Source organism: Xyrauchen texanus, chromosome 4, assembly GCF_025860055.1.
Source record: "Xyrauchen texanus isolate HMW12.3.18 chromosome 4, RBS_HiC_50CHRs, whole genome shotgun sequence".
Classification (NCBI taxonomy): domain Eukaryota; kingdom Metazoa; phylum Chordata; class Actinopteri; order Cypriniformes; family Catostomidae; genus Xyrauchen; species Xyrauchen texanus.
Genome location: NC_068279.1, coordinates 11,538,835 through 11,562,889, shown reverse-complemented (window position 1 = coordinate 11,562,889; position 24,055 = coordinate 11,538,835). Strand labels below are relative to the sequence as shown.

At 38.0% G+C, this 24,055-nt stretch overlaps 1 protein-coding gene across 1 annotated transcript in view; it reads right to left on the bottom strand.

Annotated features, from left to right (window-relative positions):
- Positions 1-23,729, bottom strand: part of LOC127640864 (probable phospholipid-transporting ATPase IM) — a 35,945-nt gene extending 12,216 nt beyond the window's left edge. Inside the window, exons 1-13 of the mRNA XM_052123549.1 lie at positions 23,553-23,729; positions 15,467-15,545; positions 13,640-13,698; positions 13,074-13,187; positions 12,139-12,237; positions 11,350-11,411; positions 10,194-10,266; positions 10,039-10,109; positions 9,792-9,874; positions 5,383-5,541; positions 4,592-4,680; positions 3,789-3,976; positions 405-613 (exon numbers count right to left, since the gene is read on the bottom strand). Coding sequence (XP_051979509.1) covers positions 405-613; positions 3,789-3,976; positions 4,592-4,680; positions 5,383-5,541; positions 9,792-9,874; positions 10,039-10,109; positions 10,194-10,266; positions 11,350-11,411; positions 12,139-12,237; positions 13,074-13,187; positions 13,640-13,698; positions 15,467-15,509 — 1,249 coding nt within the window. The 5' untranslated portion in view covers positions 15,510-15,545; positions 23,553-23,729. The remainder of the gene's footprint in view (positions 1-404; positions 614-3,788; positions 3,977-4,591; positions 4,681-5,382; positions 5,542-9,791; positions 9,875-10,038; positions 10,110-10,193; positions 10,267-11,349; positions 11,412-12,138; positions 12,238-13,073; positions 13,188-13,639; positions 13,699-15,466; positions 15,546-23,552) is intronic.
- Between the last annotated feature and the right edge of the window lie 326 nt (positions 23,730-24,055).

Here is a 24,055-nt window from a genome sequence, read left to right as displayed (position 1 = left end):
ATGAGAACACACGCTCAACAGATGCAGATGCACTCTTCCTTGACAATTTCATCTGTGTGCTCTTTCAAACTGACTCTTCAATCAGTTCACTAACTGGACGTCTATTGATAGGGGATTGTTATTGGATAGTTTAATCCAATCGTGTACTTCAAATAACACAGTGTGATTTTATTGGTTTTACAAGCTGTATCCTTGGCTACCTTTGATTAGAATACTCACCTGACTGAGAAAGCTGCATAGATGATAGAGCAATTTTAGGACAGTGGAAATACAGGACAAAACACAATTTTTTAAGAATAAGTCAGAACACTAGAAAATATGGGACTGTCCTGGGAAAAATGGGACATCTAGCCACCCTAACAATAAACAACTGAAACATGTAGGAATGTAGGATTGGTTCTGACCGTAAGATTTCCCATTGATGGAGCACTTGTTGAAGGTCATGATGTTCTGTGTTAGGGTGCCAGTCTTATCTGAGAAGATGTATTTGATCTGTCCAAGCTCTTCGTTAAGTGTTGTGGTACGAGCTTCAGCGGGTGTGTTAGTTCTCGCATGATACATATTCCTATCCCAGTTGATATAGTAACTGTTGCCTAAACGAATCACCTCCATACTGCAATAAAAACACACACAGAAAATGACATGCATGTTCCATAACTAGAAAGGAACAACTGTAAAAGCTTTGCACACTTAAAGGAATAGTTCACCCAAAACTGCAAATTCTCTCATCATTTACTCTCTCGCATGCCATCCCAGATGTGCATGACTTCCTTTCTTCTGCAGAACACAAAGATTTTTAGAAGAATATCTCAGATCTGTAGGTCCATACAATGCAAATGAATGGTTACCAAACATTTTTATGCTCCAAAAAGCACAGAAAGGCAGCATACAATTAATCCATACAACTCCAGTGTTTTAATCCATGTCTTCTGAAGTGATCAAATCAGTTTTGGGTGAGAACAAAACAAAACATTAATCCTATTTTACTACAAATCTTGATATCATCAGTCTCCTTGGTGATCATGATTTCAAGCTGGATTACACTTCCTAGTGCCATCTTGCACCATGCGCATGCGTGATGGGCTAGGAAGTGTTATCAAGCTTAAAATCAAGATTGTGCGCTTAAAATCAATTGAGACTGCAATGGCAAGATGTAAAGTGTTACGTTTTGGTCTGTTTGGATAAAGAGACTGGTTGAACACCACAGCGCTACTGAATCCACTGCTGTGGAGGGTCACCAAGAAGATATTGTGGGATGGCATTAGAGCTAGGTTATCGGTTTTGAGGAGGGCAGAGAGATTTTGAAGGTGGAATAGAAGGAAGGAGCATGAGAGTATGAAATTAGTCAAGGATCCTTTTAAATTTGTCAGAAATCTTCACAAAGAGAAGAGGAGTGGAATGCTGGTGATGTCGAAGCAAGATGGAAGATCACATGAAAGATCAACAAGCCCAATAGGCTTACCTGGATATATCCCACAGCCAGTGGAGCCAGTTGTGGGATTTGATGTAGCTCCACCCAAGTTGAGTGAGGTCAGGCAAGTTGTAGAAAAAGCCAGGGCAACTTCAGCTCCAGGCCTGAACAGGATCCCTTATAAGTTGTATAAGCAGTGCCAAACAGTTGTTAAACTGTTATGGAGACTACTGAAAGTTGCCTGGAAGAAACCCTGCGACTGGCAAGTGCTAACTGAAAATCATCCATCCTCATCCTTCTTGACTTGTCTGCTGCCTTCGACACAGTGAACCTCAAGACCCTCCTGTCCACCCGCTCTGCCCTGGGCATCACAGGAATTGCATTTGGTCTGAGTCATATTCACTGGCAAATCATTCAAGGTCTCCTGGAGAGGAGAGGTGTCCAAGACACCAGCTGACCACTGGGGCTCCTCAAGGATCAGTGCTTAGCCCCCTCCTCTTCTCAAAGTTCACAACATCACTCAGACCGGTCATTGAGGTACATGGCTTTTCCTACCAGATGATACACAGCTCTACCTGTCATTGTAGCCTGATGAACCTGCTGTCTCGTATCTCTGCCTGCCTCACGGATATTTCGGCCTGGATGATGGAACGACACCTTCAGCTCAACCTTGCCTAGACAGAACTCCTCGTGATCCCATCCAACCCATCTGTTGACCACTACCTCTCTTTTCATCTTGGTTCAACTACATTTACCTGGGAGTGGTGGTAGATGACCAGCTTAATTTCACTGCAAATATCTCATCAACCGCCTGTTCTTGCAGATTTGCACTTTACAACATCGGGAAAATCAGACTTTTCCTGTCTGAATGTGTTACACAGCTCCTGATCCAAGCTCTGGTCATTTCAAGTCTCGACTACTGCAATGCTCTGTTGCCTGGCCTACCAGCTAACACAATTAAGCCACTGCAGATGGTCCAGAATGCAGCAGCATGTCTGGTCTTCAGTCAGCCAAAAAGGGCTCATGTCTCCCCACTCTTGATTTCACCCCACTGGCTACTTGTAGCTGCCCGCATAAAATTCAAGGCTTTGACTCTGGCTTTCAGGACAGCCAACCCTCTTACTTCAATTCACTTTCTCAGGTCTATGCTCCAACTCGCTCTCTGCGGTCTAAGAATGAGCAGCACCTGGTGGTCCCATCACAAAAAGGCTCAAAGTCTATATCATGATCATTAACTTTCTCTGCTCCTCTGTGGTGGAATGAACTTCCAACCTCCACACAATCTGCTGTTACCTTCTCAACATTCAAGAACCAGCTGAAAACACAACTTTTCCATGAGCACTTAACCATCCTATACTTATTGCACTTACTAATGCACTTAACCTGTACTTAATGTAAAAAGTCCTATACTGCAGATATTGTTCAACTTTGTATGACAAATTGCTTGCTATGTGTCTCATTTGTAAGTCGCTTTGGATAAAAGTGTCTGCTAAAAGACTAAATGTAAATGTAAGAAGCAGTGCATACCCCTGGAATGGCAAAGGGCAGTTTCCATCTTTATATCCTCTGGGTTTATGATTCGAGCAGTTAGCCAGCAGCAGCAAGTTCGCTGGAAAGTATGGGAAGGTGCATCAGAGTTTTTGGACGGGTTGACCTGTGGAAGATCCACCTATGACACTCTTCCAAGCCCTGGAAATTTGTCTCTGTGGTATGATAAAGTGGAGAGTTTCCCCTCTGCAAGGCCCAAAGAGCAAACCTGCAGCACATGTTGCCTGGGTGAAAGACCACCTTGATGACACTGTAGCTTGACAACTGAAGGCACCGGCAGAGGTGCGGCATGCAGTAATGCCCAGCAGGTTTAGGCATTTACCTGTGCATCTGATTATATAACTTATATGCTGCCTTAATCTGCTTTTGAAGCTTCAAAGTATTGGTCACATACTAGCATACTCACACAAAAGTAACACATCTGGGATGGCATGAGGTTGAGTAAATGAGAGAATTTTCATTTTTAGGTTAACAATTTAAAAAATAGGTTCTTTGCAGCACCATAGGATGAGCAAAAGCTTTCTTTTCTTTTATCAAGAACCAATTTTTGCTGTGTAGGGTTTTTGAGTTGGTTATATGATGCTTTGGAGATTAAAAACGTTTCTTACAAGTTCTTCAGATCAGCGTTTAAGTTTCTGGGTTATTGAAAGCACCAGTACATACCTGTACATGAGTTCTAAAAGTTTATCTTATACAGCATTGCACTATAAATGCCTTATTAATTCTAATTATAACCTTTATTTTTAAATAAGTATATGAAAATAACTTGAATTCATGTTACTTTATGTACAACCCAAACAAGAACGCATGCACATACTGTACATCATACCTGACATAAAGTGAGATTGGCACCACAGTGTTGAGGATTATAATGTAGGACCAGAATGTGAGGAATGATGAAAATGCTGTGCTCTTTTCCCTTGGAAGAAAGGCAGTGAACTCTGATCCCTCTTGGTATTCCCAGATCCCATGCCCCACAGACAGAATAATGCACATCAGAGCAAGGAGACCAAAAATCTACAGAAAAGACAACACAATGTTTTAAACCTTCAAGCCAAAGAGTAATCAAACTTGTCTTACACACCAACCTGCTACCACTCACAATGCAAATATTGTTCTGTTAATCTTTTCACATTCATGTGATACAACGAATGGCAATTTATTTCCTTTTATTACACATCTTTTTTTAAATGAAAGAAATCCCAGACACTGAATAAATTAAATTAAGAACATATGAAAATGATAACTTCAACAAAAGTATTTCACAACTTTTAGCTTCATCCTGATACTGTATAATCTTTGAGTGAGGCAAAGGTAAACAGAATTAGACTGTGTCTGTGATGGAGGGTTTGAGCACAAGACTTGACTTCTACATCCCATTTAATTACAATAAAAATAAATAGAAATAAAGGTGCAGTTTGGGTGGTGGAGGGATGCTGGAGGAGGTATCACAGGAGTGAAGTAAGCAGCCATTTATAGACCCCTACATTGTTATTGACAGGATTAGATGCACATAGTACTCCTGAACTTTCATTTATAATTTTTTTTTTAATATCAGAAGTGGATTGGTTGCAATACTATTGATATGAAAATGTATCATACAGAATCTTGATGTGAAAAGAGTTTACTTACAAAGAGCACCAATACATTCATGAGCCGATCAATGCTGGTCCTCTTAAAAATGCTTTTTCCACAATTTTGCATCAACTTGGTCTCAGGGCCTGAAGGAATTACATATACACTACCGGTCAAAAGTTTTGAAACACTTGACTGAAATGTTTCTCATGATCTTAAAAATAATTAGATCTGAAGGTGTATGCTTAAAAGTTTGAAATTAGTTTTGTAGACAAAAATATAATTGTGTCAACATATTAATTTATTTAATTATACACCTAAAATTTAGAAAAGGTTTTTGAAATTGATGACTTGGACCAAATAATAAAGAAAAGCAGCCAGGGTGATACCTCAAGAAGCTGGTTGAGAAAATGTCAAGAGTACATGTCTGCAAATTCTAGGCAAAGGTTGAGTACTTTGAAGATGCTCAAATATAACATAGTTTTGATTTGTTTAGTCACAACATAATTCCCATAGTTCCATTTATGTTATTCTATAGTTTTGATGACTTTACTATTATTCTAAAATGTGTAAAAAATAAATAAATAAAGAAATCGAATAAAGAATTAGTAAGTGTTTTAAAACTTTTGACCGGTAGTGTACATTAACCACAACAGTCTTCATTAGGGAAAGCAAAGCAACATAATGAGCAGAATATATCCAATCCAAATCCAGCATGTTATTTAAGGGTCTAGTACATTTAGTCTATGGATTGGTACATTCATTGTATTAATATAAAAGACAAATTGAACAGCTCCAGAACCCATAGCGGTAAGTTAAGCACCCTTGCATCGATCTGACTTTACTACCTGCAAACAGCACCATGCCAAAGCACCAGTCTGTGTTTCTGAGTGTGCAGCCCCTCAGTAGAATTCGTTCGTTGTCCAATGAGTGTTTCTGCATGCCGGAAGTCAGCGTGCCCGTAAATCGATCCAGACGATTATTAGGAGGCTCGCAACACACCTCCCCTAAAGAAAGACACCGAGCAGTCCAGAGGAAATTACTCAGAGGAGTCTTAATGTAGTTCTCAGATACTTTTTACTTAAGTATCAAAAAAGTAAAAAAATAAATAAATAAATAGAAACAAATGAGACAGTAGTTAAAATAGAGTAAGAGTATAGAACTATAAAATTAATGTGGATAGCTCAGCTAATGGTCATGGAAGAATGAAACTGAAACTCCAGAGGAGACTCGTGTTACATTACTAGGGTCTTTTTCTACTTTGAAAAGTATGTGAAGCAAGAAACTTGCAGGAATAGTTCACCCAAAAATTAAGATTATCATAATGTACACACTCCATGCCTTTGCTGATGAGTATGACTTTCTTTCTTCTGGAGAACACAAATGGAGATTTTTAGAAGAATATCTCAGCTCTGTAAGTCCGTACAATGTAAGTGAATGGTGGCAAAAACTTTGAAGCTCCAAAAAGCACATAAAGGCAGCAAAAACATGATCCATACGACTCCAGTGGTTAAATCCATGTCTTCTGAAGCAATCAAATCAGTTTGGGTCAGAACACAAATGTACTGTAACAAATTTTTCCATTATAAATCTTGACATCAGCAGCATCTAGGCACAATTATGATTTTGAGCTCGATTACCCTCCCTAGCACCATCTAGTGCTCTGTTCATGCATTAACCACTAGGAAGTGTAATCAAGCTTGAAATCATTATCATGCCTAGAGACTGCAAAAAAAAATTAAAAATTTAACTGTGAAAAAAGGGTTCTCTTTTGGTTGACTTGCTCGAGATCTCACTATGGGACACACTTCTTGTTTGGTCATCCATGAAGCCCTATGCAATCAAATCTAATAGGCTGCTGGCCAGTGAACCATGGAAGCCCCGCCCCTTCCCTACATAATCAGTAGCACTGGCACAAAACGGAATCCTACATCTCTCCACTCGCGGCATCCACTGCAAGCCCTTTTTCAGTGCACTTGCGGTTTATAGATTTGGCTGGATTCAGCTGTCTAAGGACTGAGTAACCATTCAGTTAAGGATGTCAAGCCAAAGTGAACCAAGTTATACTGAGACTATTGTATGCTTGCTCGTGGTGCCTACACCAGCGCAGGGACCTCCTCTCTCTGGCAGATGGGATGATATTCCATCCACATCTGCAGAAAGTCTGTTTGACTTACCAGTTGAACATGGTTTCCTCTAGGCCTGGCAAGACAAAGCTGCCATCTCACCATTGCCCAGGAGTGTGAGGATTTTCGATTTCATCTAAAGATCTGCACGGTATGTGTCCAGCTTGCCTGGGCGTTGAGCATGCAAGGGCAGCATTATTGACGCTGATCTCTTGTAAGAGATTGCAGTACACTCTCTCCAGAAATCCTGTGCAGGAGAGGATGGTTTGTTCAGGAGGTCTGTCGAGATCCTTTAAAGGGAGATGCCATGCTTACATCTGTGGGAACCAGCTTACTCCTTTGGATGAGCTCGGGACCCTGTTGGCTTCAATATGGAGATCAAACAGTTCATAGGAGTCCCACCGGACAAGGATTCGGTTTCCTTCATTGCTTCGGGAGGGCTTTCGAACAATGATGTCAACATATAGGAGACATTTGTGTCCCAAGTGGTGCCATCTCGAAAGCCTACCAGGTCAGATTAATAGCCATCAGCAGCAGGGAATGCAACCATACATGAGGCTTGCCAATGGCCGGCGGCTAGACTATTTGTCGAGTGGCCAGTGGCTCTCCCTGCTACTAAACGCTCAAGACTTGATGGTAAATTCCTCCTCCCCACAACCCTGGTAGCTCATCAAACCCTCTCACTTTTCCAGGATTGTATGGAGGACCTGATGAAGTATTGGGAGAAACCACTTTCATCAAGTGTCCTGGTGTATGGTTTTTCCTCAAATTCCCAGGACAGCAATGCTAAAATAAATAAATGTGTCTCAATTCCTGCACAAACCCTGGGATTTGGTCAATGATAAGTATAAAGCATGATCACACACTCACATCCCCTGTGTTAATCAGTCAAACGCATAGGGTGCTGTCACACACACTTATCCCCTGTGTTAATCAGTCAATGCAAAGAGCACTGTCACACACACTTATCCCCTGTGTTGATCAGTCAAATGCATAGAGTGCTGTCACACACATACTTATCCCCTGTGTGGATCAGTCAATGCATTGAGCACTGTCATACACATACTTATCACCTGTGTGGATCAGTCTACGGACAGAATGCGGTCACACACACTTATGCCCTGTGTTGATAAGTCAAATGCATAGAGTGTAGTCAAACACACACTTATTGCCTTTGTGGATCAGTCAAGCGCATAGAGCACAGTCACACACATACTTATCACCTGTGTGGATCAGTCAAATGCATAGAGCGCTGTCACACACATACTTATCACCTATGTGGATCAGTCAAATGCATAGAGTACTGTCACACACATACTTATCACCTGTGTGGATCAGTCAAGCAATGAGAAAATTCAATTCCCCACAACACGGTTATACAAGCACCCTGTAAAAACCGTGACAAACATCAATCTATTAATAACCCCAAAACACAGAAGATCCCCGTGTTTTTCCTATTATCGCCACTAGAGGCCACTGTAGGACCAGCTATGAAAGTGAATTTTAAGGCCAATCTACAAATCTGGCAAGATGCACAGACTTTCAGTGGGCTCTGAACACAATAGAAAAGGGGTACAGGTTGCAATTCTCAAGAACCCCCCACATTTCTTGGGAATAAAGCAATCAAAACTGCAGAGGAAAAAATGCCAAAATTCTGAGAGAAGAAATAATTGCTCTTCTCCTCAAAGAAGCAATACAAATAGTACTGACAGAAGAATCACAGAATGATTTCTTCAGCTGGTATTTTCTTATTTTCAGACCTCAGATTTCTTTACATCTATCTGAGAAAATACAAGTTCAGAATGTTGACATACAAATCCCTGCCTCATTCTGTACAGAGGGGAGATTGGTTCAATTCATGGGTTTTATAATTAACCTGAATAATATATTTTTGCAACCCAACACTATCGATTATGTTTCTAACTATCGAATGCTAGCCCGTGGTGAGTACACCAGTGCAGGGACCTCCTCGCTCTGGCAGATGGGATGATATTGCATCCACATCTGCAGAAACGGAACTTCTAGCTATCAGCCTGTTAGGCGTGATTGCATAGGGCTACATGGATGACCGCACAAGAGGCGTGTCCCATTGTGAGATGTCTCACTTATATCCCTCAGAGAACTGAGGTTACAAACGTAACCCAAAGTAAAAATTTGGTCTGTTCTCACCCAATACCAATTAGATAGCTTCAGAAGACATGGATTGCTGTCAGAATGGATTTCTTTCATGCTGCCTTTATGTGCTTTTTGTATTGCTCATTGTATGGACAAACAAAGCTGAGAAATTCTTCTAAAAATCTTAATTTGTGTTCTCCAGAAGAAAGAAAGTCATACACATCTGGGATGGCATGAGGGTGAGTAAATAATGAGATTTGGGATATTAAAGAGAGATAATATGAGATGTGTCTGTTCTACAGGAGGTCAAACCAAAGAGAAAATATAAAAACCAAAGCAGCATTTATAAGTTTGTCTGTTCATTCATAATCTAGAGTGACTGAAATTTCTTTTCTTATTAAGCAACTATAAACTATAACAAATTTATCATTATATTAAAGGTGGATTTGGGGTGGAGGAGAGATGCAGGAACAATTATTACAGTGAGGCGATCTCAATGATTGTTTACTGTATAGACCCTCATACAATCGCTGTGATTGGTGGGACTTTGGACATGCATTCCCACTTCGGCTCTCCATTAATGCAAAAAACTGAGACATACGACAATATGTGCTCTTCACCCTTTCTATTGTTCAGTTTTACACATTTATAGGGACATTGTTTCATGCGTGAAAATAACAGCATGAACGTTTTTCTTTTCTTCAGACAGAAAAGTCTTTGACCATCAGAAAACGTTTGTATGCTATACTGGATACAAGTATCTGAGTAGTGTACCTATGACAAACATACAGTAAATACAATGCAAAATTAATCTGTAAACATGAAAATGTGCACTTCTATACAAGTACAAAGTCACAGCTAAATAAAGTGCCAGGTAATATTAGTAAAGTAGTAATTATTAGTTTGTAAGAAGGGGAAGATTGTATGCAGACCTTTCTCTGTGTACATGTATTGTCACAGTAAATGCCAGGCATGCTTTTATGTAAATTGGGACATCCAGAGCAAAGAATTCTCACCATTGAATGCAGCCAAAGCCTCTAAATTTTCTCCCATGTCTCCTGTTACAGTTAGAGACTGTTTCACCTTCAGGTTGCTTTCTCTGTGTGGAAAAGCAACAGAGAGAACAAATATACATGATATCACAGAGATGAAAGAGCAGCAGCGAGCATTCCACGTGGCTCTGTACAGAACAAAGGCAGGATAGGTCTACTTCATGATACACAGATGTATCAAATATACCATCTCTCTCTCTATCTCTCTCACCCATCCAACTCTGCAGTCTCAATATAGACCAAGTTGAGAGGTTCACTGCTGGACAACAGCAGCAGATCTGCCTTTGAGAGAAGGAAACAGACAATGTGACTCAGCAAATTCAGTTTTTTTATTTCAATGTTCAGTTATATCTTAAAGTGGCTTACTGTTACAAACTCGTTGTTCTCTAACTTGATGATATCACCCACTTGCACATTCATCCATTTCTCACTTATCAGTCTGTTGTGGGAGAGAGAGAGAAGAGAGAAATAAGTCATCATGTCACGCACATAAAACATCTTACTGATATCAACATGCTGCAATGCTTTTAGGGTGTGTGCATAATGTGTTTCTATAACTAATTACATTTATGAATATATATTCCCATTGGATTTGATATTTACATGCATACAAATGTGATAGGAGCACAAAAGGACAATTTTAATCATTCCAGTAGCCATACATATTGTGCATGTGAGTATGTGTGTGTGTTAGTTGTGGTTACTAGAAACAGTATATAATAACACATGAGTAGTCAGAACAACAGGAAGAACCTTTCTATGTGTCTGCAGCTGCTTCCTGTTAGAATTTATTTGTTTGTTTACATTGAAAAATGTGAATATTCTAGACTAATCCAGAGACAGCATAAGGTGGAAAAGACCTTTAATCAGAGGCGTAGCCAAGGGTGGGCTGTGGTGGGTCTGGGCCCATCCAAATTAGACCCAGGCAAAATAAAGTACATACATATTATATACAGAATATAAATTCAGATTTCTGTGAAAGATCTGTTTGAATGTGGCTTTTCTCTGTTGTTAAGAACAATGAAGCAAAAAAACATAAAATAGAATTGAGCAAAAACTTGGCCCATCCATTTTTTTGAGGCCCACCCAAAAGTAATTTCCTGGCTACACCCTTGCCTTTAATGACTAGTTATAGAAAAATGAATGGAAGAAATCAAAAGGAATCATATTGGAGGCTTAAGTGATGGAAGTCACACTTTTCCGTTAAGAAAGAGACACTTTATCACTTAACTTATAAAGGCATCAACTGTATTTGTAATGCACAGGACAAACATGAAAACTGATAAATAAATGTTTTTTTTAGGCTCATTTGAGCTAAAGATGCAACAATTATGACACCACTGTTGTCAAATTTTATTTGTGTTTTCTGACATATTCTATTAAAATGTAAGCTTAGTTTTGAAGATTTCACTCATTCCTCATCCAAATTGATGCCATCCTATTGTTGGTATACCACTGAACTCATAATATTAATAACTGCAGGGACGAGGCAAAAAACACAGTAAATATTGCAGCCACTCACTTTCCATTGCTGAGCATGTCCACCTTACGGTTATTCACTTGCCTGTCACTTCTGTGGCGATTCTACAAATAAATGAAAGTACAATAAATATTGCAAGAATATAATGAAGGAAAAGAGACAGGGAGGAATGAAGGAGTGAGGGTGTGTGATGTTCTCAGATTCCATGATTCTTCTTCCCTCCCGTCAGCAGGAACATAAAGGATTATTGTGCTCTGTTAAGGTGGCTAATGTTCACTCGATCATACTTTCCAGTCCACTGTGGACATATTCAGACCCATAACCTTTCACTTTACGAGTTTCTGCTGTTCGGAGGAAGTTTGGTTGGTGTATTAAATGATGCCCATGTGCCAAAGTAAAGGCCATTTAAATTACACATATGCTTAGGCTTCGTGGACATGCTGTCACTCTCATAATGTAAATGCCATTTACTCCCTTAAGATTCACAGCCAGACAGAGTAAAAAACAGACTCGGCACAGTTTGGGTTCTGGCTGAGGGTTCTGCAGCTTCTCTGGATAACAGTGGGACAGCAAAGAAGAGTGGGAGTCTCACTGTAGCCTGATGTCAACAATTACAGTTAAATACATTGACGAACCAGAGTATTACATAGCTATGAGCCACAGCAAAGTAAAACAATTCATATAAGCACAAAAGGCAAAACAATAACAGACAAAACAGTCAAGGGACATTCAGGTCTTGCTGTTTTCATTTAGGATGGGATTAAAAAAAAAGTAATATGAGAAAAAAAGATTTAAGATCTTTGTTGCATACAGTCCCATGTGTATACTTACAATATCATCAATGGCATCTTTGGCTGCAGTCACTGACAGTACCAGCACCAGAGGGACAACAGTGGTGAACCACGACAGAGATGAAATAGCAGGAATAACCTACAACACACACACATACTGTATATATGAACAGCACATACAGCATACGAGCCAAACACTCATGATGTGCCATCAAGGAGCATTAGGAGTGCTGTCTGATGTGGTGGCATGAAATATATTATTGCCTTGCATACATATTCAAATATTGTTAGTTTTTTTATTCCTAAACATACTTGGGGGACACATTAGAATTTCTCTTTGTCATTGCCTCCTATTCAAACGTCATTCAACTCAGCTCTGTGATGTTTTATTTTCAGGATTTTCAGAACTTAAAAGTTTTAAGTTAAAACCGGTATAGTGACATTCTAAGCAGAAAACTTAAAAGTGACAAAATTGTTTTTACAATTGTGCTTCGGCAATGTTGGATTGCAATATCAGAGTAATAAATTCACATTTCAGTAACATCCCGGAAGCCACATTTCAGCATGAGCTCACCGGGTTATGAAGTTACAGGGGTCATGGGACACTTAATATGTAAGCATTTAGTAATTAAGGATGTGTGAGTTGTGATTTGGTGCATGATACAGGCGGTCAGGGTCATGTTTTGGTCACATTCTCAGCAAAATGCATGACTAAACAAAAATATAAAATTATGAAGAAACACCGTCTTCTAAATCAGAATGAAAATGACTGAATACATTTTTTTTTCTGAGTAATAAATCAATTTGACAGACAGACAGACAGACAGACAGATAGATAGATAGATAGATAGATAGATAGATAGATAGATAGATAGATAGATAGATAGATAGATAGATAGATAGATAGATAGATAGACAGGCAGAGAGACAGATAGACAGACAGACAGACAGACAAAAAAATGGGATTTTACGCACCTGTAGAATGAGCAGGAAGAGAAAGTAGGCATTGGCAATCCTCTGGAATTGCTCAAACAAGTTGAGGGGCAGAAAGTTGAAGAGGTTGTATTTGGAGGTCTTGATGGCATTGGTCTATAGAAAGAAAAGAATGAGATGTTAGATATTAACCATATAGTTATTGAAAATGTTTGTGTAGACACCTCTTGACAATTAAAAATGTCATTTGTGGAATATGTTTTTTTTTTATGTTCACACATGCTTTATTTCATTTTCTGATGACATGGCATGTACTGTATGTTTGCATTTATGAATAAAGATGTTGCTCATCTGAATCTCAGAAAGAAAAAATAAGAAGAAGCAATAAAATATACATAATAACGAGAGTTCAAGTTCTTTAAACGGAACATGAAACCAGAAGAGTAAAAATGAAACACTGTGGTTGTGATCGGCTAAGAGGAAATTGGTTGGGTAAATAAAATGCCATTTTGACACATTCAGCCAACTATAAGATCAGACAAAACAAAAATGCATACTTTTTGCTGGTTTGGATTTTCTTGACTGGATTGAACTGATTTGATACTCACAGCATATTTGAAAGATAAGTTATATTCTCTGTCGTTTGCTCTGATTTTCCTCTCCACCTCTAGAAAAATATATAGAAAAAAGTGTGTTAAAAGAGCACCTTCTGATTTGAAACAATTAATCAATAATCTCAAAAGCACATTTTTTGGTGTGAAGCTTAAAGAAACAGTTTGTCATTCATTTAGCCTCATGTCAACACATGGACAATTTTTTTAAAGAATCATTACATAATTCTTGCACACAAAAGCCCTATAATAATGTGAAGGGATTGCCCATATTTTTATTCAAGAGTGCAATATAATACTACAGGCTCGCTAATGTCACCACTTCAGTTGTATATTGCCAGATATTCCAATAAATTTCTTCTAATAATCACAGATAAAATATATGATCATGTTTAATACTTACTACATAATTAATCAGCACAACTATCCATTTTCTGATTGCTCAGTTACAGTGTGTGTGTGTGTGTGTGTGATGGCAGTGTTTAAATGTAGTAGACATTTACACACTCTCTCCAATTCATACAAACATCGTTATTCCTGTGCGAATCAATGGTGAACATTACAGACGTCTGCAGTTATAATTACTTTAGACACATGTCGGGAAAACTAATTCTAAAAACTAAAGACTGACCATAGCAGTCAAGCTCTAAAGAGGACAAAACAACAATAAAAAAACACCATAAAAGTGGTTCATATTACTTGTACACAATATACCAAGTCCTCTAAAGTCATGCAATAGCTTTATGTGAGGAGCACACTGAGATTTAAGCATTTATTCACTGATAATCTTCACCACAGCCAAAGCTTGCATGTAGCCAATATTTGTGTCCAGAATTCATAAATAGTGCACAGTGTTCCATAACTACACAAGAAAGGACCAATGCAATTTTTCTGTCAATTTTTTAGATTTGAATGCCAACCAGGGTCAGAAATAAACTGGGGCTCTGTAAAATATGTAAAATTTTACATATTTCTTAAATTTGTATTTTAGGCCTTGGTATAAATATTATTGCATAAAACACAAGACAAGTAGAATTTGTGTCTGTAATTTGATTAAAGGAATATTCCGGGTTCAAAACAAGTTATGTTCAATCGACAGCATTTGTGGCATAATATTGAGTACCACAAAAATGTATTTTGACTCGCCCCTCTGTTTCTTAGAAACTTCAAATTTCTGTCTTAAAACCCTCCAAAAATTGTCCCCATTCATTTCCATTGGAAGTGACTCACTGTAACCGTGATCTTTGCTTTTTCTTTTTTTTTAAGGAAGGACGTGATGAAAAAAAGTTTTGTGGTTATCAATATTATGCCATAAATGCTGTTGATTGAGCTCACTTGTGCTGAACCCGTAATATTCCTTTAAATGGGAGTGTTTCACACTTTTTTTTTAAACCATTAGAAAACCTATGATAAAGGTTAAAAACACCCCCAAAAATCCAATCCAGGGTTCCCCTTAATGGAACATAAATTTCTGACACTGATACCGACATGGGCTAGATACAAGCTTTGGTGTAGGTGAAGGTTATTACCAAATAAGGACTTTACTAAGGAAATATTATCTGTTCCTCACACCAGTTATCATATGACTTCAAAAGATTTGGAATATAGGGCATTAAGTTATATGGGCTACTTATATGGTGTTTTTGTTTACCTTTTTCTTTCTTTCTTTTTTTTGACAGTCCTGTCATAACGAACTGTCATAAAAAAATTCTCTCTACTTTTTAAAAGCACTTGTGTTTGGAATAACATGAGGGTGAGTAAATAAGACATTTGTGTGAAGTCTGACTTTGAGGTTTGATGTGAAGCTGTGTGCAATGCTTGTACCTTTCTCTCTCCTCCGCGTACAGTTTAAGCCAAAGAACGACATGGCTTCCTTTTTTCTCAAAGATTAATCATGATTTCTCTAAAAAGAAAATACAGTACTGTGTGAGAACCTCTTTGAGGAGGAGTGTGTATGCTGCTTTACACATCAATGTAAAATTACACATTTATGTCAGAAATGAACCATTGCTGAGGGGCAAAAATTCCGCAGAATGTGACAAAAAAGGCCATATATATTTAAAACAAGGGGGCTAATAATGTCCTTGTTGTGAATTCCACTTGGTTTTTGGTTTTTATATATTTCACAATATTATATTTTAAGCCTAGAATTGAGCTTGTGCAATATTTATAGCTAGTTACAAGGGGCAAATATTGTCCCATAATAATAACACAAACAAGTCAATTTCTCAGTGTTTTAATTGAATTATGTGTTTCAATAAATGTTGTACATCTATCTCACACATGTAAAAAAAAAAAAACACACACACGAACAAAGACACATACACCCACATTCAGAGATTCCAAGTTGAGGAAAGAGTATTTGTGAAACCTGCCCATTGGACAGGATTCCAGAGTGACTTTAGCAGAGTTACCTATAGAAACCACATGGGTGTTTAAGAATGTGTGTTTTGAAAAGGCACGCTGCATCAGAAACATGCGTGAAAAACACATGCTAGTGGCACCTCTGTAAGAGCTGTTTTCCGCTGCGACCGCAGCTTGGTTAGCTTGTTCACATCACTGAAAAATAACAAGTTGAATGAAAACCAAAAATACATATTTAAGGGATTACATGTCCTACTTGGGTTCAATTTGAAAACTTAAAGGGAAAGTTCACCCATAAATAAATCCTTTCTCATGTCACTCAAAACCTATAGGACTTACTTTCTTCAATGGAACACAAAAGTAGATATTTTGGATAATGACGAAGCTCCATTAAAATTGTGCATACATATTTATATTGTAGATGGCTGAATGTGCTAACATTTTATCTACCCAAGTCCATGATGATTTGTGTGCTGTTTTAGAGGGGAAGATTTTCTGTGAAAAACATACATTTTGGCCTGTTCCTCACGTAAGGTCATTGTATGGACTTGGAAACAATGCACAAGTTACTATATTATGGTGCTTGTTTATGCTTGACAGCCTCTGGTCACTCTATGATCTCATTGTGTGGAAAAGAGCAGCTTTGACATTATGCAAAATATCTCCTTTTGTGTTACGTGGAAGAAGGAAAATAATATGTGTTTGAAACTACATGAAGGTGAGTAAATGATGACAGGATTTACATTTTTGGATGAACTATTCCTTTAACATCTTTGTTGTTTTTTTTAACATTGTAATACTGGATATTATGTCAGATTCTAAATATCATTGTAAACAGTATGATAAACAAATACATTATTTATTCAATAACTGCAAAATAAAGTTTTTTATGGAATTTGGCATAAGAACTTTCTCACTCATCTAAATTGGTTGTCATATGTTTGTGTTAAATGAGGTCTTGAGATGCATGGAGAGCTTGATATGACACACACACACACACACACACACACACACATGTTGTGTTTCCATGTTTTATGGGGACTTTCCATAGACATAATGGTTTTTATACTGTACAAACTTTATATTCTATCCCCTAAACCTAACCCTACCCCTAAACCTAACCCTCACAGAAAACTTTCTGCATTTTTACATTTTCAAAAAACATAATTTAGTATGATTTATAAGGTGTTTTCCTCATGGGGACCGACAAAATGTCCCCACAAGGTTAAAAATTTCAGGTTTTACTATCCTTATGGGGACATTTGGTCCCCACAAAGTGATAAATACACGCTCACACACACACACACACACACACACACACACACACACACACACACACACACACACACACACACACACACACACACACACACACACACAAACACAAACACACACACACACACGTTGGTGCTGCTATCATTATGAGGACTCTCCAAAGTCATAATGATTTTTATACTGTATGAATTACAGATTCTATCCCCTAACCCTAACCCTCACAAAAAACGCCCTACATTTTTACATTTTCAAAAAAAACATAGTTTAGTATGTTTTCTAAGAAATTTGGATAATGGGGAAACTAGAACTGTCCTCATAAACCACATTTATGGCATAATACCCTTGTAATTACCAGTTTATAACTTAAAAAAAGAAACCCACCCACACACACACACATACAAAGAAACACAGATGCAAATGTCGAACTGTATACGTTTTCAGAGAGGCTGTTGTGTGTCTTTCTGTTTTCCACCTTTCCTTTTGACACAAAGCCAAACAACTGTTTGAACCTTTGTTTTGTCTGTCCCATGATCTTGAGTAACGTGATGATAACTCCAATCTGTCAAATCCCAAAGGGATATACAGTATATGCAGTAGTGGTGGTGGCGTAGTGGGCTAAGCACATAACTTGTAAACAGAAGGTCACTGGTTCGATCCCCACAGCCACCACCATTGTGTCCTTGAGCAAGGCACTTAACTCCAGGTTGCTCCGGGGGGATTGTCCCTGTAATAAGGGCTCTGTAAATTGCTTTGGATAAAAGCGTCTGCCAAATGCATAAATGTAAATGTAAATATGTGTGAGACGGTTATCTGAGTGAATACAGTGTGAGAAATATGAGGGGAAATGGAGTAAAATCCTTCATCTTTGATCATGTTTAGGGAGGTTTAGGCATTTAGGCAATGCTGCTGAGCTCAGTGTGGCATCTCAGAATACTTAACATGCTTGTGTGTGATGCATACTCTGGTCACTATTGTTCTATCTACAGACCACTTCAGATAATCTACAGGGCCCTGAGGAGTATTTTAAACTTTCTAAGACCGTAAATGTTGCAACTCAATCTCCAGTCTGGTAAACTGTGAGAGAATGGGGAAAGCATTGTGATTGGCAACATTGATTAAATGGTAAATGCACAAAATGCACACAAAAAAACAAAAAACCATAGGAGAATAATGGGAACAATGAATTTTCACATACACAATTTTCAAAAACACCCATGTTTTTTTTTTTTTAAACATAAGTCTGTATTATAAGTCTCTAATGGATCAGTATGAAACATGCATTGAGTTCAAGATTCTTCAGCAATGCATTCATTGTCTACTGTGCCACTCCAAACTGAAGATGCATACCTAAATAAAAGCTATTCTAATTTTTCCAAATTTGGTAAACCACATGTTCCTTTTTAGTGATGAAAACATCATGTCATGAACAAGATTACAAGACAGGAACTAAAAGGCAAGGAAGTATACTCTCTTTGAAGCTCTAGGTTTGTGTTTAGGGAAGTGTCCCTCATACATGCAAAACTCCTCCACAGAGCTGCAGGAGGGCTGATAGAGCTATTGGCTCTATAATTATGAATCAAGACAGCACAGAGAGCAGCTCATGCTGAGACGCAACTTTTCCTGTAGTTTTCAGATTCAATGTTTAGTTAAGGAATGTTGTTTTAAACCGGTGCTTTCCAAGCAGAACACACAAATAAACACAATCACTCATGCAACACTAATGCAATGGGAGAGTCCTGGAGAACCTCTAGAGATTAAAGACTAAAAGTGTCATCTCTACTAATGGTAGACTGATATGGGTTTTCAATGGCCAATGCAGATATCTTGAGCATGGTGGTAAATAGCCAATGTAATTTGCAATACATAATGCAATTTAAAGACTGATAAATATAAAATTGTGGAAATGAATTACTTATTTTACAGAAAACATTTATTCTCCATTGACAAGGCTGTCTGTATATTAGCACATACAAGGGAGCAACTTAGATTTAACATGCAAGAGGAAACAATTTTCAGCTGAAAATGCACTCATGTCAGCCAATTAATCAGCGAGACAAAATAATTGCTTACTACTAATCATTTCGAAACCCGTCCTGAAGCAGAACCTCTTTGTTAGCTGAAGATAAGTTTATGAAATGTATGTGAGCATTACAAAGTTTTTGCAAAATTTTAATTACGTGCTTCATTACACATTTGGCTGTAATTTTTAAGTGAATTGTCCAGCAGGGGGAGCCAAAACTGAGCGAATTGAGGTTTTAGTAAGTAAAAACGTACCTCCCAAACGTAAAAGTTCACCCTAAACCTAACCAATAGTGTCCGAAAAGATATATTAGAGTTTAACAAAACAGATATCCTTACCTTAACCAACACCGAACCCTAATCTATTGCGTTTTAAGATGCAAATTCGGAAAAAATAAGACGACGCATCAACTGAAGCAAAAATGACATTTTGTGTCACTTCTATGTCACTTTCACTTCTGAGCATCTTTAGACTCGAACTGCGCCCGTCAAGCTTAAAATCCAATGCTATACCTGGTGAGCTACCAATCAAGCTAATGACATTGTAATAAGTGTGTATATGCTGGGGCGGAGCTAAGGGGGTGGCCAGGGGTGGACGTGGCCACCACAGATGAAGGCTGGCCATCCAATTGGCCACTCCACTCGCAATTGCCATTTTGGTCACTTTTTGTCTTGGGGACAATTTAGTTAGTCATTCTACACCAACAAACACCCTCGTGTTCCCCTCGTCCGAAGCATATATCGCTACCACGATGCAAGGTTGTTTTAAGTGGTTGCCAGGGAATTGTTTTGCTCTTTCGAAAATGTTCCAATTATTTTTTTTTTAAGCATTACTATGACTTAGCAAACATCACAAATAATAAGACACCATCATACTAGCTCTGTGCTTTTATTGTTAGCTTGTGATTATTGATATTGTTTGGTTTTTACAATTATTAGCAATTTCACTTGATTCATAATACAATGGATTTTAAGGAACTGGGTTACTTCTTTTTGCTTTGATTGCAAATTTCCTCATGGGATTAATAATGTGAACAATTAAACCTCCTTGTACATTATTACTTGATGTATATCGATATAAACTGATTTCCTAGAAAACTCTCAGATAATGGGAACACTTGATATTTCAACTACCTTAAATTGCCTGTGGCCAGCTATCGATTAAACAAATTACATATTTAAAAACAAAAATAAAAACAAACAAGCAAACAGATAGTAGGCTATAGGAAGATATCAAATCTATTAATCCAGACTAAATGGAAAATCCATAATACCAGAGCACACAATGATTAAATAATTCATACAAATCTTTACAACGGTGCTTAGGTAACAGCAAAAGAAGGAGAGAATATTGGCCTCTCAATTTACCAGATAAAGGCATGTAATTTCGAATGACCATTTAATTATTTATCCATTAACAATAACAACCTGTCAAGGAGATAATCATATTTGATCAAACAGAGTCTGCTGTGTGTTGTCATTACATTATTTATCAGCTTTATTTGACATGAAGAGTTATATGGAACACCAGTGGAACTCAGGGTCAAGCTACAGACACAGATATAAACAAAAGCGATAACACACATTACACAGCACTAAGAGTCATGGACAAACTCAACACCTGAAGAGAACCAGACCTCAAACTGTACTAAACAAGTCTCAATCTCAACAAGTCTTATCAAACCTGTTCTTAAGAACTCTATGCAGCGAAAAATGGTTCTTGATAGGTGCTGCAAATAATTATTATAAGACATTTAGCTGGTTGCAAGAAACTCCTTTAGTTAAGTAAACCCTTAGTGGCAATAGTTGTACATTTACAACCCTGCAATTGGGCCCTTGTTTTAAGAATTTTAAGGAGTTTTGAGGATTTTGACATATTCTGCAAAAATTTTGAGTGGTACTTGCTGTGCAAAACTCTCTTATCTTCATCAGTTCATAAGGCAATTAAAACTTTTACAGAAGCTTCAGCAGAATTAACACATTGTAAGGATTCTGTAGTTTGTCAGTAGAAAAATGCTATTATCTGATGGTTTTAAATGGATAGTTCACCCAAAAATAAAATTTCTGTACTCATTAACTCAACCCCATGTTATTTCAAACCCCTTTGATTTTCTTTCTTCCATGGAACACAAAAGATATTTAGCAGAATGTAATATTTTTTTATTGTATGGTGATGCAATGAGTGTGAATGGTGACTGAGACTAACATGCTGCTTAAAATGTATGTTTGTGTTTCACTGAAGAAAGAAAGTCCAAGAAATTTGGAACAACATGAGAGTGAGTAAATGACTAAACTATCATTTTATCACTTCATATCTGACTGACATACACATAGATGCGAAACAGTTTAAGAGTTGTCAGAGATAATGTATAAACACCCTGGCTCAGACATGCTCCAAAAAATCTTCACATTAAAGAGTGATTAATAAAGCCCCCAGATTAAGAGGGGTTTAAGACTCTATGCTAGTCTCTAGTTACTGATCATCGCTGGTGGTGACATGATTAAGAAGACAGACATGAAAAGGTCAGTTTTAGGTGTGTTGTACCATAATAATAATCTACTAAAATTAAGACACCTACAGTGAATGCAGGAAGTGATTCAAAGATTTCATTTCTAATGTTTTCACATTTGCTGCCTTCAAAATAAAGTCAATTCAAGTGGTTTTTATTGTCGTTCAACCATATATAGTTAGTACAGTACACAGCAAAACGAGACAACATTCCTCCAGGACTATGGTGCTACATAAAACATCATAGGACAAACACAGAACCACATGAGACTACACAGACTAAATAACATTTCTACATAAAGTGCATGTGCAAACGTGTGCAAAAAGTACGGGACAGTACAATAAAGTACTAAAAGGAACAGGACAATAGACACAATAAGAGACAGTGCAGCGCCGACCAGTACACATCTGTAATCGAGTAGTGCAAAAGATGACACTTTCTAAAATGCTAAATGTAAACATAACATACTATGAAATAATGTTCTATGGACATAGCAGTTATTGAGGTAGCAGCCAGGTGCAGCCAGGTATAGAGTGACAATGAATTAAAGTGCAACTATGGACATGAGCAAAAGTTGGATGGACGTGTGTGTGTGTGTGTGTGTGTGTGTGTGTGTGTGTGTGTGTGTGTGTGTGTGTGTGTGTGTGTGTGTGTGTGTGTGTGTGTGTGTGTGTGTGTGATTGTCAGTCCAGTCTCTGAGTATTGAGGAGTCTGATGGCTCAGGTCAAGTCAAGAAATAACAAAACGTAACATAATATTCATCTTGAGGGCATAGTTCACCCCAAAAAATGACAATTCTGTCATCTTTTATCTATATGTAATCTAGCCTCATAGAATGAACGTCACTCTAAAAACATGTACATTTTTGCAAAATGTGCCACTTTCTAAGTTTTTCTGCAGTCTCCTTATAAAATGAACACATGAAGCGCTACAACAACGTTGTGGTTTAATCATTGTCACACAAATGATGAGTACAATTGATGAGTTTGTCTTTATAAAAACCCTTTTTCACTCTATTGCTCTTACCTCTGAACCACGTCATTTCAGTTTTGCAAAAATGTTGCAATGCTCACGTAAATTTAATGAGACCAGGCTGTCAATTTGACTTGCTTTCTTCTGTGGAACACAAAAGGAGATATTAGGCAGAACTACAGCCCCAGTCACTGTTCACATTCATTGCATCTTTTTTTCCATACAAAGAATGTGAATAGTGACTGAGCCTAACATGCTGAATAATACCTCCTTTTGTGTTCCACGGAAGAAAGTCATACAGCTTTGGAACAACATAAGGGTGAGTAAATGATAGCCTACATTGTAATTTGTGAGTGAACTATGCATTTAAGGATATTATTTCATTATTACACAAGACAGCAGTGATTCAGAAAGTTCTTAACCTGCTGTACTGTAACACTCAGCACAAATAATCTCTCTAATACAGCTGAACTTTGGCAATAGAAAGCAACTTTCCAAACCACCTAAACTAAAACGCAATTCTATTGAGACACCTACTGTAGAGAACGTATCTGTAGCAGAAACTCACCCAAGGTCTGTGTACCAACATAAACTGCTCACTCTTTCCACCTCCCTTTCAAAACTCCACTGAGATACGGGGGAGAATGAACAAGTCTCTCACTCTCACACCCGCTATCTAACTTCCTGAGTTTTTCAGGACTGTTTGCCGATTCCCCCCTCCTAACCTTGACCTTGGCGATACCCCTAACCTTTAGCCTTGAGATTCTTACCATAAGGGTCCTTCGGTGACACTGCAGTGTATGTAGGTCCAGCCAAATCCTTACTACAATCAGAGATCACCAGAAGTCATCTACAGTCTCCTCCTCTTTGTCTCATTTTCTTATTCTCCTCCCTTCTCCCACTTCACAGTCTTCCATCTGCTCTCACTTTGTGTTGATGGGAAACAGGGAGTGCAGGCATCCAGCATAGACTCATTTACACAAACACACACACATAGACCACCACACACACCCAAGATAAACAAGGAAAAGGGGCGGTCAACTTTCTGTCTGTACTAGTGTCACATTATCTGTTTAAAGTAATATTTACTTGACGTGTTCCTCTGTAGCAAACTCTGACTCTGTCAAACTTTTGTCTGGAACAACACACATCTCCCCTCTCTCAAACTTAATTGCAAAGTATTGATTTCCTGCATGCCAAAAAAGGAAGCAACCTTTTTTCTTCTCATTCCACAGAGAACAGCAATACTGAGTATGCTCTCTACAACCACAAG